The following is a 12,819-nucleotide window of genomic DNA, read 5'->3' on the forward strand; positions in this document are numbered from 1 at the left end:
TGTTCTTTATGTAAAAGTCTGTGTCAAGGTGATTGAGTGATACTGTGTAATGAAATGCCAGGACTTGGATTAGGAAAACCTTTAAGAGATTTAAAGGCTAACTTTAAAGCATGGGCTCTCACAGTAAATAGTAGCTGATCTGTTAGCTACATCTTGCATTCAAATGCAAATTCCTCTTCAGAATTTAGCCTCAAATAGGAGCATTGCCAGCTTCATGCTGTTATACAGATTTCTCTGGCTAGTGTTCTGACTCCACAACGTGCAGTTGGCTGTACATTTATTGAAGGAGAGCACTTTACATCTTAGAAACTTGAGGATTTTGTAAAATGGCAGAAAACTGTTTACTGGAGCTCTCAAATGTATAATGTGTTAACAAACTAGTTGCTTGTGAAAGTGGAGCATGCTAGAGCAGGGGAAAGATAACTAAATGTGAGTACAAGTTGTGCTACTGATCTGATTTCTTTAAACAAGTAATTTCCAACTGAATTATTCAAGGAGACATAACATCCTCTTGTAAATCACTCAGACTTACTAAGTGCCCTCCATTTGTGAAAGCTAAATATTTGTTTATATTTAGTGGCTGCATTTCAGTTTAGAATGACATAACCAACAGTGACTTAAGTGCTTTGGAAATATTTTGAGTAAAAAAATTGTTTGTGTTGTACCATGGAAGCTAACTTGAAGTAATATTTGTTCCAACTTTCCTTGAAAAATCAGAATGTAGTAAAACACAGGCTGAGGGTGAGTTCATCAGTTGTTATTGGCTGGTTCTGTTCAGAGTGTGTTTTCTGCTCCTTAGCTTTTTATAGGAGGTGTTATCTCATGCTTGGATCTTGCATATGAACTGAGAGCTAGGTGCTATGCTTGATGTTATATTTGCTCTTTCCATTCTGGGATTTCTAATTGGGGTGGAAAATAGATATCTTACCCTGATACAACTCCTTTGGCATATGGTTAAAAGAAAAAATCCAGGTCAGTGTACAGAGGTGAAACAATTACAGGGCCTCGGGTTTGTTTCCTCATATAACCTTTATAATACCTTTTTTTCCCCTCTCTTCCATAGTATGTCTTTGATCACTAGCTTGATTTACTGGTTACAGGAGAAATGAGCAATGGTTGCTCTTAGACTTGCACTTCAAAAAAATCAGTGTCACTTTTCTTTCCCTGAGATAAAAGCACAGGTTCAGCTTCAGTCTCTAGTAGTACCTCAGAGTTACCAATATCAGAGAAAACCTCTAGTAAATTGACAGTGACCTTTTGTAGGTGACCAAACTTGCAGTCTTAAAACCTACATGCAATTCTTGGCAACTGAAATTGTGATTCTGAGGCCTTGGTTGTGTCATGGACTACTGGTAGGGCTTTTCTGGTTGGTTCACGGGCTGCTGGATAATCCAGTGTCTTGGATTTGGTGAATCCCTAAGTGGAGAGGAAGAAACAAATTAGGCAAATGGGGTAGTGCTACCTCTTACCTGAGGCTTCAGCTCTGTCTTGTTCCATAGCAGAGCTGCTGAGTGAGCAGTTTGGTTGTGACTGACCACCAGTGTTGAACCTCTCCCCGTAACTCTCCAACGTATTTATCTCTGAGTTTCCAGCCATGATGTGATTTTTAGCAGTATGGCTGACAGCCTTGGAAAGTTTGGCCAGCACTGCTTTATAGTGCAAAACTCCAAGAGGTTCTGTGTACAGCTGCAGATGCCTTATTTCTGGAAACATTGACATGCTGCAATTTTCTTGTTCGTATCACTAGAACAGCAAATGTAACTCCTCTACAATTATCTTGCTGACTTCTGTTATAAAAATCCCTGTATATTGAGTGTTGCATAGTTGTTTCTGTGTGGAAGGATGGTATGCAAACTACTCCAAAATACTTGGTTTTTCTTTTTGTAGCTGAACCAGTTTATTGCATTCAGTATGAATGCACAAGTGTTTACCTTTTTCATCAGTTCAGATTGTCCAGTGTTCTTAGATACTGGGGTGGCTTTAAATGGATAAAGAAGCAACTTTAGAATGAAGAGTTTTGCATGCTTTTTCATCAAAACATACTCTGATGTATTTCTTTCAGGAACGGTTTATAGAACATGGATATGCCTCATAAAAAATCATAACTTTTGTTTTACCCTCCAGCCCTGTGTCAAGTCAGTCACTTTTAACAGAATCTGTAGCATCATCCCAACCGGATAGTACGGCTGTGGACAAAACAGTACCTGAGACAGAAGATTTGCAAGGTTGGTGCCTAGTTTGTAGAGATAGAACTTACTCAATGTTTTTAAAACTGGAACTGTTCTTAATATACTCCTGTGAAGAGATGCCATATTTTTGGACATAAATACCCTCTGAAATCAGCAGGCAAAATAAGGATAAACTTAATTTTCTTAAAAGGCAAGTCTTAAACTGAAAACTTCGACATTAACCTGGCAATTTCAGTATCTACCATAACAAATGTGTTAATGGGGGTTGGCAACGCACATCGTAAGTCAATTCACTGTTCTATCTTTATGCCACAGCTATTACATGTAAACAGTTTTGAGTATCTGTTACTTCTCAGTAGTCGTTTGCAGCAAATATCACAGTTTATGAGCATGTTTTTGTTAGAGGGTGACATACCTATTACAAGAACAGCATTAGTATCTCGTATAAATGTCAAAGACCTGTAAAAGAACTTTTCACCTCTGAACTGTAGTGGTGTAACAAACATTTTGACTCATTGAAATTCACTTTATCAAGCAGAAAATTACCAAACTTCAAACACTGGTTGCTTGAAGGAAAACAGCTGAGTGGATTACTTTATATTGGCTTCAAACTCTCATTGCTGGTGCAATGTAAAGAGTTTTTTTTCTCATGGATTTCCCCCCCCGCCCGCCCCGTTTTTGTGCAACCCTGTAGAGCTAAAAACTAAAGAATTTTAAATAGTACTTCTATGGGTAATGTAAAAAGGTCAGTATAAAAAAATCACTCAGATTTGTAATCCCTAGACTTCAAAGTTACTTAAAGGTAAGTCAGTAAGTATTCTGACTTGGCTTCTGTTGACACAGCTAAGGCTTTAGTGGGGCAGAGTTATATTTCTGTACACTAGTCTAAACATAGGAATCCTAGAATCATTTAAGTTGGAAAAGACCTTTAAGATCAAGTCCAACCACTAACTTTGCACTGCCAAGCCCACTCATGACCCTCAGCACCTCAGCTACATGGCTTGTCAGTACCTCCAGGGATGGGAACTCGACCACCTCTCTGGGCAGCCTGGGCCAATGTCTTAACAACCCTCACAGTGAAAAAGTTTTTTCCTCTTCTTGAATCTAAACCTCCCCTGGCACAACTTGAGGCCATTTCCTCTTGTCCTATCACTTGTTACTTGGGAGAACTGACTGACCCTCACTTCACTACAGCCTCCTTTCGGGTAGTTGTAGAGAGTGATCGTGTCTTCCCTCAGTCTCCTCTTCTTCAGATTAAATAACCCCAGTTCCCTGAGCCATTCTTCATAAGGTTTGTGCTCCAGACCCTTCAGCAGCTCTGTTGCCTATTTCTGGACATGCTCCAACACTGATGTGAGGGACCCAAAATTAAAACACAGCACTTGAGGTGCAGCCTCACCAGTGCTATGAGTACAGGGGGACAATCACTGCCATGGTCCTGCTGGTCACACTGTTTCTGGTAAAAGCCAGGACAGCATTGGCCTTCTTGGCCACCTGGACACACTGCATTTGGAGTTCAGATATGATATATAGTTCCACTTAAAGATGCTGTGTAATTCTTCTCTTCTTCCTCTAGTGCCAAAGTTCTGCTTTTCAGATGCTTTTCTAAACCTGAGCTCTCCCTTTTTATAGGGCAGAATAGAAAAGTCAGTATTTAGCTACTGTGCTGGGTAAGGCCGCCTCCTTGGTCCTACAGCTACACACAGCAGCTGTAAAACTCAGAATTCGAAGTTGTTAATGCTAGTATCATTTTGGACTAGTCTTTGAGAGATCAATTAGAAATGTGTTTACTCTTAAGGATATATTTTAGAGGTTCTAATACCTGCTATTTAGTTTGTTTTCTGGAGCCGAGAGCTCTTGGTGCCTCAGTTTTGACAACACATGTAAGACATGCTCTTAATACCAATCAGTGATATCTGGCCTTACACACCTTGAGACAAAAGCAAGTGCTGAAAAGGCTTATGCTTTTAAAATTGTTATGCTTCTAAAATCCTGTGTATATTTGCAAAGCAGAGGTAGATTTACAATGTAGATTTTTAGTCGATATACCTATGAATGATAGAGATGTGGCTCTTTGATCCCTGTTCTGCAGTATAGGGAACCTGGGATGTGCTGCATGCCAGCTGTAACCCAGCTCCCATGCAGATATATCCCTTTCTGGGAACCTCAGAAGTGGAACATCTCAGTCTGGCCTGTGAATGTAGCGCTGCACGTTTATGCTGATATGAATGTGACGTGCATCAGAGGATATAAAGGCTACTTCTGTAAGCTGATCATCCTACTACCCTGTCTTTTTTTTTTCCTCCTTTCTGTTAGTCTCATGATGCTTCATGTTCCATCCAGTGCCTGAATTAGTGTCTCTGTTTACATGTTTATCTCACTTGCTTGGCTTAGCTGTAAGTTGAAACTCCAGGTTTGCAGCATCTACTGTCCTTTCACTGGGAGGTGTGGAAAGTACAAGTACTATTTGATGCTTGTAGTGTGAGGTAGCTTGGACCTGTAAAAGACTTTTCCCAGCACTCTTTCAGAGGAATGTCTCTCTTGTTACCCATTTAGATAAATTTATGGTCCTAATTCTGTACCTCTAAAGTTAATTCTCCCTATGAGAAGATAAGAGAGACTTCTCAACTAGAAGCTTTGATTTCAGGGGCGTATTCACATTTTACAACATGTATTTCAAGGATCAACCTATACTGGGTGTTCAGAGCACCAATCTCTTTCCTGTGTCCTTTTCTTTGGACCGTAGTGATTTCTAAACTAAGAACACCACCAACATGTAATTGCAGTTCTAAATTACAATCCCTATTTATAACTCACTGTGGCAGGGTCAGCCTCGTTTCCTGAAGAGCTGCTTCTGTGCAATCCCTTAATCAAAAATCATACGAAATGTAGTGTTTCCAGTTTTAAAGTATTTTGCTTTGAAAGTGTAAGTTTGGAAAGAGAGCAGCTTATGGGTGCTGAGTGGATTTCATTGAATTGTTAACAATTGTGCATCCTAAAGTTTCTTTCCCCCTACCCCGTAATTCAGAGTTTGGCTTTTAGGCTGCTGTCAAGAATGTAACAGGAATGTGTGAATCAAAGTTATTTAGTATTATCTGGCTTTGTAGCAGGTAAAAGAGAAAAGAGTAACAGAAATGTGGAAGTTGGTCCCAGACTGAAGAGCTTATAATGCTGCTTCTGACATAGAGAAGGAAAAAAGAAATTGTCTGCTTTGGTTATTTGTTCAGTTTGTGTTCTGATAAAAATCTTGCTTTGTTGGAATGCCTGTTCTGGAGCAAATTGTTCTATGCCACTTGTGTATAGTGAGTTAGACTATTGTGTCAAGTTGAGATTCGTCCCCTTATCTTGCTGTTTAACAAAATTTACTAGGCTACAGGAACAATAAAAGATTGGATGAATAGTTAGGCTTTCTTAAATTACTGTTATTATTTTTTAAAGCAGACAGATAAATGGGAGTTGAGCTGTCTGCACATAGTCCTTGCTGTTTGCAGACAAGCTAAAACAACAAGGGAATAAAAATTCCAGAGAGCAGTCCACATTTGTCTTCCTTGGATTTATGCACTGCAAAAGCAGTAGGTGAAAACTACACAATATGTTAATCTGGATTTTTACATTCAGTGATTGTGTGATAATGCTTGTAGGTATAGAACACTGCAAAACCACCAGATGCTAGATAAGGGGCTAAGAGGATATTTTTTATGGTAATGTTCTGAAATATTATGAGCAAGCCATTGAAGATGACCTAAAATGAAACTCATTAAGTTACAATCCAGTTTTTCTAGCAATTTTCTTCTGTTCTGAACATCTCTCCAACTCATTTTAGATTGTGGCTGTTGTACCTTTTGCTCACCTTTATGGCCCTGTTAGGATTAGCCAGTCAGGATTCTGTATCTGTCAGCCAGGGGATTGACAGGGCTGCTTCCTGACAAGTCTGCAAGCAGCTAAAGAAATGCTTCACTCTAGGGATTGAGTTTAAAACCATTTGGTTTTAGGATTCATGCTTTATATTCCAGGGAAGTTTTTGAAGGTAGATAAAACTTGTCATGGAAGGCAGAAGCACTCCACAATATAGTTTATAGAGCTCTTGCAACTCGAGAACGTTGGGCTAAAAGTATAAATCTCAGTGATGGGAGGGCTCTCAGCCTCTAGAGCCTGGAAACTTCTGAGTGCCAGAATGGCTGCTTGTTTTTTTTAATTGGAGAGGTCCATACATTAGCATTGCAAAGTACAGTCAGTGGTGTGAGATGGTGTGGTTACTGTTCTGAAGAATCAAAGTACAAACTAGGATTTGAATAAATGGCTAAAAGGTACATGGCTGCTGTTCTCAGTGAAATCACCTGGCTTTGTGCTCCTCTGGGTTTTTAGTGAGGTGAAAGTTGATTTCAGTCACTACTACTTTGTAAAAACTTGATATTAAACCAATTTAGTTGATACAGAATGTGGAGAACCTGAACTCAGGGTGAGTGCTGTTGCAATGATGACATCAGCTTCAAAGAACCTTACTGGGGCTATGTCAGTAGACAGTGCTGCAAAGGAATTGACAGATAATTCAGATTTTTGTGACAGCACCAGCACCTCAGAGCTGTAGAGTATGATCATGGTACAAGCATAGAAAATAATGTAGGATATCCTGGTTTTCTGGATGAATGCTGCAAGGAGAGAGAAAAAATTCACAGTGTTTTAAACATAAGTTCTCTAAGTGTTCTCTTATTTAATTTGCCTCTTGCTAACACCGAAACAGAGTAGTTTAGACTGATTACTTCAGCTTAGCCTTAAAATATTAGGAAGCAGTGATCTTCGGTTTAGGATTAACTTCACATTTCATTCCTCTGGAGCAGTGAGTATTTTTCTTCTTAGGTCTGAGATGCACTTAAGAGGCAAACATAACTATTTGTACTCTTTGTGTTGGAACGAGGAACCTTTTCCTTTGAACACCTCTGCCTAGTAATGCAGGGATGACAAACATCCAGCACAGGGAGAGGGGAGAGAATGGATGAGACATCAGGAGTCTTGCAGCAAATGCAGGGAGTGTTGTGGTTTGCCTGGAGGGGTGCAAGGGCCTGAGTGCACTTTCTCTTGTGGCTGCTGCTTTCTTGGTCAGTCAAAGTACAGGAAAGTTCAAGCAGGGTTGGCACAAGGAAAGCAGTAGCAGAAGCCTCTGCCTTTAGGAGGAAATCCAGGCTCTGCTTGTTTTGATTAGCTAAGAACAAGCTCTGTAAAACAGAACTTCAGTGACCAGCTTAACTTGTCAGCTCCAGAAAAAATGAGTGTGTGTGTATATGTTCATACTTTCTTCCTTTTTGGTTAGTTGGCAGCTTGTACTGGTGCTGCCAGTGCTTCTGCAGGGAAGGAATGGAATAGGTTCAAGCAAAGCAGGCAGCAGCATCCTGGAATCCAGACAAAGTGCAGCAGCTGGGAGTGGCTGCAACATGTTTCCTGAGAGCTCCAGAGTGGGTGATATTTTATTTTACCTGGCTCTATTCTATTGCATTCATCACAGCTAGCTTATGGGAAGAGCACAAAACACTGGTGCTTTGTCATCCAGAGGTGGCTTAGTGATTGGGATGTTGATCATTATCATAGAGGACTTTCAGTCAAATCTCTACCTTCCCTGCAAAAGAAAATTGAGCTCTAGAATCTATGCTTACTACAGTGGATAAGTGACTTGAGGTAGAAGAATCTCTCCACTCATTTCTACAGCGAGCTGGAGCCTTTAACTATTTTAAGCCTTTTTAACTTGAGAGAGAAAACGTACAGATGTATTAGCCTTGTTATGCAGGGAACAGTGCCAGTTTTTCCTAAATTTGGCTCAGAGGCTTTTACTAAAACTTATATTGAGGTAGCTGGATTTTGCTACAACAGGAAATGCAGACTTGAGAATGTTTGCTGCCAAATGCTAATCCATGGCATGAAGCTTTCTTAATGAATTGATAAACACTGAAATATGTGTTCTGTGAGTACTGCAGGAGTTCACTTGAGTAAGTCTTACCATTTATATTTATCTCCCAGCTTTTAATCCTTACTACTCTTGTTTCTTATCTTGCAAACCGTTGGATATTATCTGTTCACTCAGAAATATGCTGTTTAACAACCATTTAAAGCCATTGAACCTTTTTTTGCAGACTATTAATTCTTATGAGTTTCAGGATCAAGAAAATCTCAACTTGTAGCATAGAGGGTGATTTTTAAAGGATTCAATAAACCATGTCTAAGAGTCTGCTTGATGCTTTGGAATATATTGTTCACTCAGGCAAGGTGTTTACTGGTGGTCAGGTATTTTGTTAGCCATTGATGTTGCATGATACAGACTGCAATGTTTTGATAAGTTGCAAAAGTGGAAAGTATCCTTTCCTCCTTAAAAAATCATCAGAATAGCAGCACAGGAAAAAACCCACCAGAATTGTCATGCAGAATAGCAGTCAACTGGCGTAGAACTAGCACAGAACTGCATCTGACAGCCTCCACCTAACAAAAGTCCAGCTGCACAGGCATGCCTGCAGTTTTTCCCTGACAAGTGTCTGGGCTTGCTGTTGTATTCCTTTCTTTTGCAGCACTGGTTCTAGCTCTGCTTCCATTGACACACCCCCTGGCTGGAGCTGGCTTTCCTTCTTTACTTTTTTTCTGCAAATACTCCTGGCTTCTGTGTACCTTACTGACTGGAGACTTGGCCTGCTGCGATCTAGCAATGGCTGGTAGGCAGAGAGGTTGGCTCGTAGCCCTTCTTGAAATGAAGTTGGGTTTTCTGGTTTCTATTTCTGTTTTGTAATGTAAGGAATGTGCAAATACTTGAGGAAAATGAGCCAATTTCTATTTTTACCTGGGTCAGGCAAATACTACCATTACTTGTTTATATTCTCTCACAACCTGTAACCCAGCTCTTTCAGATGTGAGAGAATATTAAAGCAGGTTAAAAGTTAGTTGTCTTACCTCTTTAAAGATGCTTTTGCTGTTTACCTGCTTCCTTCTGGGTTTCAGGGTAGTGCACATCCTCCCTGTAAGCCTGTGTGTCTTCAGCTAATGGTATCTCACCCCAGGTAGTGATTAGCCCCTGTGCAGGTTTTTTCTAGCTGGGCAAGAGCAACAATGTCACAGAGGTAGAGATTGTTCTGAGGCACAACATTTTTTTTGGCCTTAGGATTGCAATCTTCAGCAAAAAATCATGTTGATTCAGTGTTTGAAAGGGAATGCTTTACTCAGCTGATGCTAGTAAGTACAGTGCTTCTTACAAGCAGATTTTGGTAACTGGGCTAGTAACACTGGTGGGGAAACACTTGGGTGTGGGATTCTCTTCACAAAGCTGACAGCACTGAATCTTATTCTTAAACCTAGTTTTAGTGATTCTCTTTCTTTATACTATATTCATATTATGAACTTTGTATAAGCATTCAGTGAATTCTCTCCTTAAATGACACAGGAGATCTAGAAGGAGGGAGTACCAGTACTGCTCCTGAGAGTCTGTCACACTTCAGATGTGGAAGCTGCAGTGCAATGACTAACCCCAGAACCTAAACATACAGTATGGCCTTTAGATTATGGTATGACTTAAACAGGAGACAGGAAGAAACACAGACCTTCTTTTCCATTGTTCTTACTAACTTTTTTGTTAGCTTCAGTGTCAGAGAATGCAGAACCTACACCTGAAGAACAGGACAAGTCGCTTGACAAACCAAAACAGAAAAAGAATCGTTGTTTCATGTGCAGGAAGAAGGTTGGACTGACTGGTAAGAGATACTGATTTCACTTTTCTGAGACTTGTTTAAGCTTTGGACCTTTGAAAGTTTCTCTTAAGGGGATAATGGGGCATGGTCATCTCAGGGTTACTGATTTGAAATCAAATTTGGCCAAAGGTGCATTACTTTGTTTTTCAACTTCCTGTCTTTAAGTGAAGTTGATAATTCCAAATACTTCCCTCCAGAAGTGTGCTTAGCTGAGGAACTGGATGGTGGTTTACTGCTGTTTACTATTGAGCTTTCCAGTGGTTCAATGAAAGGGCCTAAGAAAACTTGAGTTCTGTGGAGTGAAGATTCATACACAAAGAAAAAGAGCAGGAGATCTCTAGGAATATTTTGTGCCAGTGTATCATGTGATAGGAAGGAATAGTCGAGTCAAATCTTACTGTAATCAATTAAAAATGTATTATTTGTGGTTCTTATGCTTTCTGCAGCAGAGGCTCTTTGGCTGATTGACACTGGTGACTGAGATTTATTGCTAGTGAGTGAACACATTAAGGTTTTAAAACATACCAGTCTAATAAAGAATGTTGAAATATCTAAGCTAATGTTTCTGTCCACAGGGTTTGAATGTCGTTGTGGAAACGTTTACTGTGGTATGCACCGTTACTCAGACGTACACAGTTGCTCTTACAATTACAAAGCTGATGCTGCTGAGAAAATCAGAAAAGAGAATCCTGTAGTTGTTGGGGAAAAGATCCAGAAGATCTGAACTGCTGCTTCTGCTGGAATACAAAAAAAATCCTCTGACCATCTGCAGATTAAATTGACTTGAGCTTTTTTCCTTAGTCATCAGGAACGTAGAGCAGTGTACCTTGCCTAGACCTTTTAATCATGCATGTCACCAGATGAATAGATTCTTTGGTTTTTTTCGGGTTTTTTGTTTCGTTTTGTTTTGAAAATGACTCTGAACATTTATTTTCATTGCAGTTTTCTGTGGCTGAAGACTTAAGTAAACTTTACAAGTATTATCCTTTAAGATCATTTTAATTTTAGTTGAGTGCAGAGGGCTTTTATAACAAACATGGAGAAAATATTGGAGGGCTGTGCTTTTCCAGGATAAAACATGCATGCGTTAACTTTGCAGTTTATTTTCTTGTTGTATATAGCTTTTCTCTGCAGCACAATTTCCTTTTTTTTTTTTTGATAATGCCTTGTATGGCACAACTAGTTATATCAGTAACTGAATGTATTTTAATCATTATGGCTGCTTCTGTTTTTTTTCCCCATTAACGAGAGGTTATACATGTTCGCATATTAGCTTGTTTGCACCCTCTACCTATTTATGTATGAATCATTTGTAATGAGAGTGTGTGCTGAGATTGTCTGTGTGTGGAGGTTTGTTTTTTTTTCCATTGGGTTTTGTTTTTGTGTGTGTGTGTGGGGGGAAGGCTGTATGCACTTCACTGACTGCAGGTTTCATTGGGATTACATCCATCAGTCTGTCTGTACACAAATATGAAGAATGATCTGAAGTACCTGTGCTGTATTTATGTTTATCCACGTCTTAACTTTGATTAAATAAAATTTAAAAAAATTGGAGCCCCTGTGGCTGTCACTGGCATATGTAATTTAGGTTTCTCTTGCTTTGTTTTCACGGGGACCTTCCTGTGGTGGTTCCTTCACTTACAGTTGTTTATTCCCAGAGAGCGTGAATATCCCAATGCCAGCTAACTCTGGATTCATTTTTCACCTACAACCATCAGCCTACAGTTTCCAGAAGCTTTTTACCTTCTGTGTTGGTCATTCTGCCCAGGGAGTTGTCTGTGCTTCCTGTGCAGCATGTCACTCAGGTAGGAGTTGGGATCCTTTGTGACCAATGTACTCGGGCAGACCTACAGGTAAAATCCATGTGGCCAGTGACCAGGCTGTGTGATTGTGGTTCTAGGAAATAGAGCTGGGGGGAGTTTAATCCATTGCCTGACAGCCAGCACTGCACAGACTTCCTTCAAGTTAGGTGAAAGAATGGTTCTTGAGACAGTTTTTATTTTTTCCAGTGATGTGTCCTTTCTTCTGAGGTGTGACATCTGTAGATTTCAGCGTTGAACACTGCCACAGCCAAGCCTCCACATGCTCCTTGGTGTGTCCTCAGGCTTGTTACTGATCCCATGTAGGGATAGGAGGAATTTGTCTTGTCTTTGGAGGGTGCTTACTGAGTTTCGTTAAACTCCTTGTCCCATCAGATCAGAGGCTGTGCCTCAAGCATTCAGCCACCCAGGTCATCTGTGTAACTTAGAGATTGAGCGGTTTATGTAGTACCATGGTAACTTCAGCTAGTGCTGCTTATCACCAAACTTAACAGTACACTCAAGTAGAACTAATTCCTCTCCAGATGGTACTGATCTGCAGTCGAGACTTCACTTGGTGACTCGCTGCTGCTTTGAAGCGCTGTAGAATAAATGAGATTGCATGGCTTTATTTAAAACGTTACATTTTTAATCAAAGCTGGCTACATCCTTGAAAATTCAGAATGCTCTTTAAAAGCTATGGCTGGCAATTAGTAGATAAAGCAGTGCATTTAGCTCCTTCTGCTGCGTGGTGTTTATGTGCTTCCTCTATCAGATAGCTACAGAAAGTAATTGGCAGGACCCAGTAAGAAGTGAAGTATGTTCTATCTGTAAAAATGGTTTAGCCACAATCTATGAAGCACATGGATTTTATAGTAAAGGAGGGAATAGCTAACCCTTTCTGGCAAGTTTTGGTAGTGGTCTGCCTTTTTATGAGTCAAAGATTCTGTATTTCCTCAGAGCATTTTCTAAATGTGCATAGCAGAGGGCACAGAAGGGCAGCAGCATTCTGTGTTTCAGGGATGTTTCTTAGTTTGCTTTCCTCTTTGCTGCTACTTCTCTGTTCTCTTAAGCCTTCTCAGTTTGACTCTTCCTTCTTCCCTATTTCTGGTA

General features: G+C 40.0%; 1 protein-coding gene across 5 annotated transcripts in view; it reads left to right on the plus strand.

Moving 5' to 3' along the window:
• Positions 1 to 11,461, plus strand: part of ZFAND6 (zinc finger AN1-type containing 6) — a 38,760-nt gene extending 27,299 nt beyond the window's left edge. For all 5 annotated transcript variants that reach the window (XM_061999651.1, XM_061999650.1, XM_061999648.1 and 2 more), the window contains 3 exons: positions 2,125 to 2,225; positions 9,797 to 9,910; positions 10,483 to 11,461. In XM_061999651.1, the coding sequence (XP_061855635.1) occupies positions 2,125 to 2,225; positions 9,797 to 9,910; positions 10,483 to 10,631 (364 nt within the window). In that variant the 3' untranslated portion in view covers positions 10,632 to 11,461. The remainder of the gene's footprint in view (positions 1 to 2,124; positions 2,226 to 9,796; positions 9,911 to 10,482) is intronic.
• The last annotated feature ends 1,358 nt before the right edge of the window (positions 11,462 to 12,819 follow it).

This window comes from Colius striatus, chromosome 7, assembly GCF_028858725.1.
Source record: "Colius striatus isolate bColStr4 chromosome 7, bColStr4.1.hap1, whole genome shotgun sequence".
Lineage (NCBI taxonomy): Eukaryota > Metazoa > Chordata > Aves > Coliiformes > Coliidae > Colius > Colius striatus.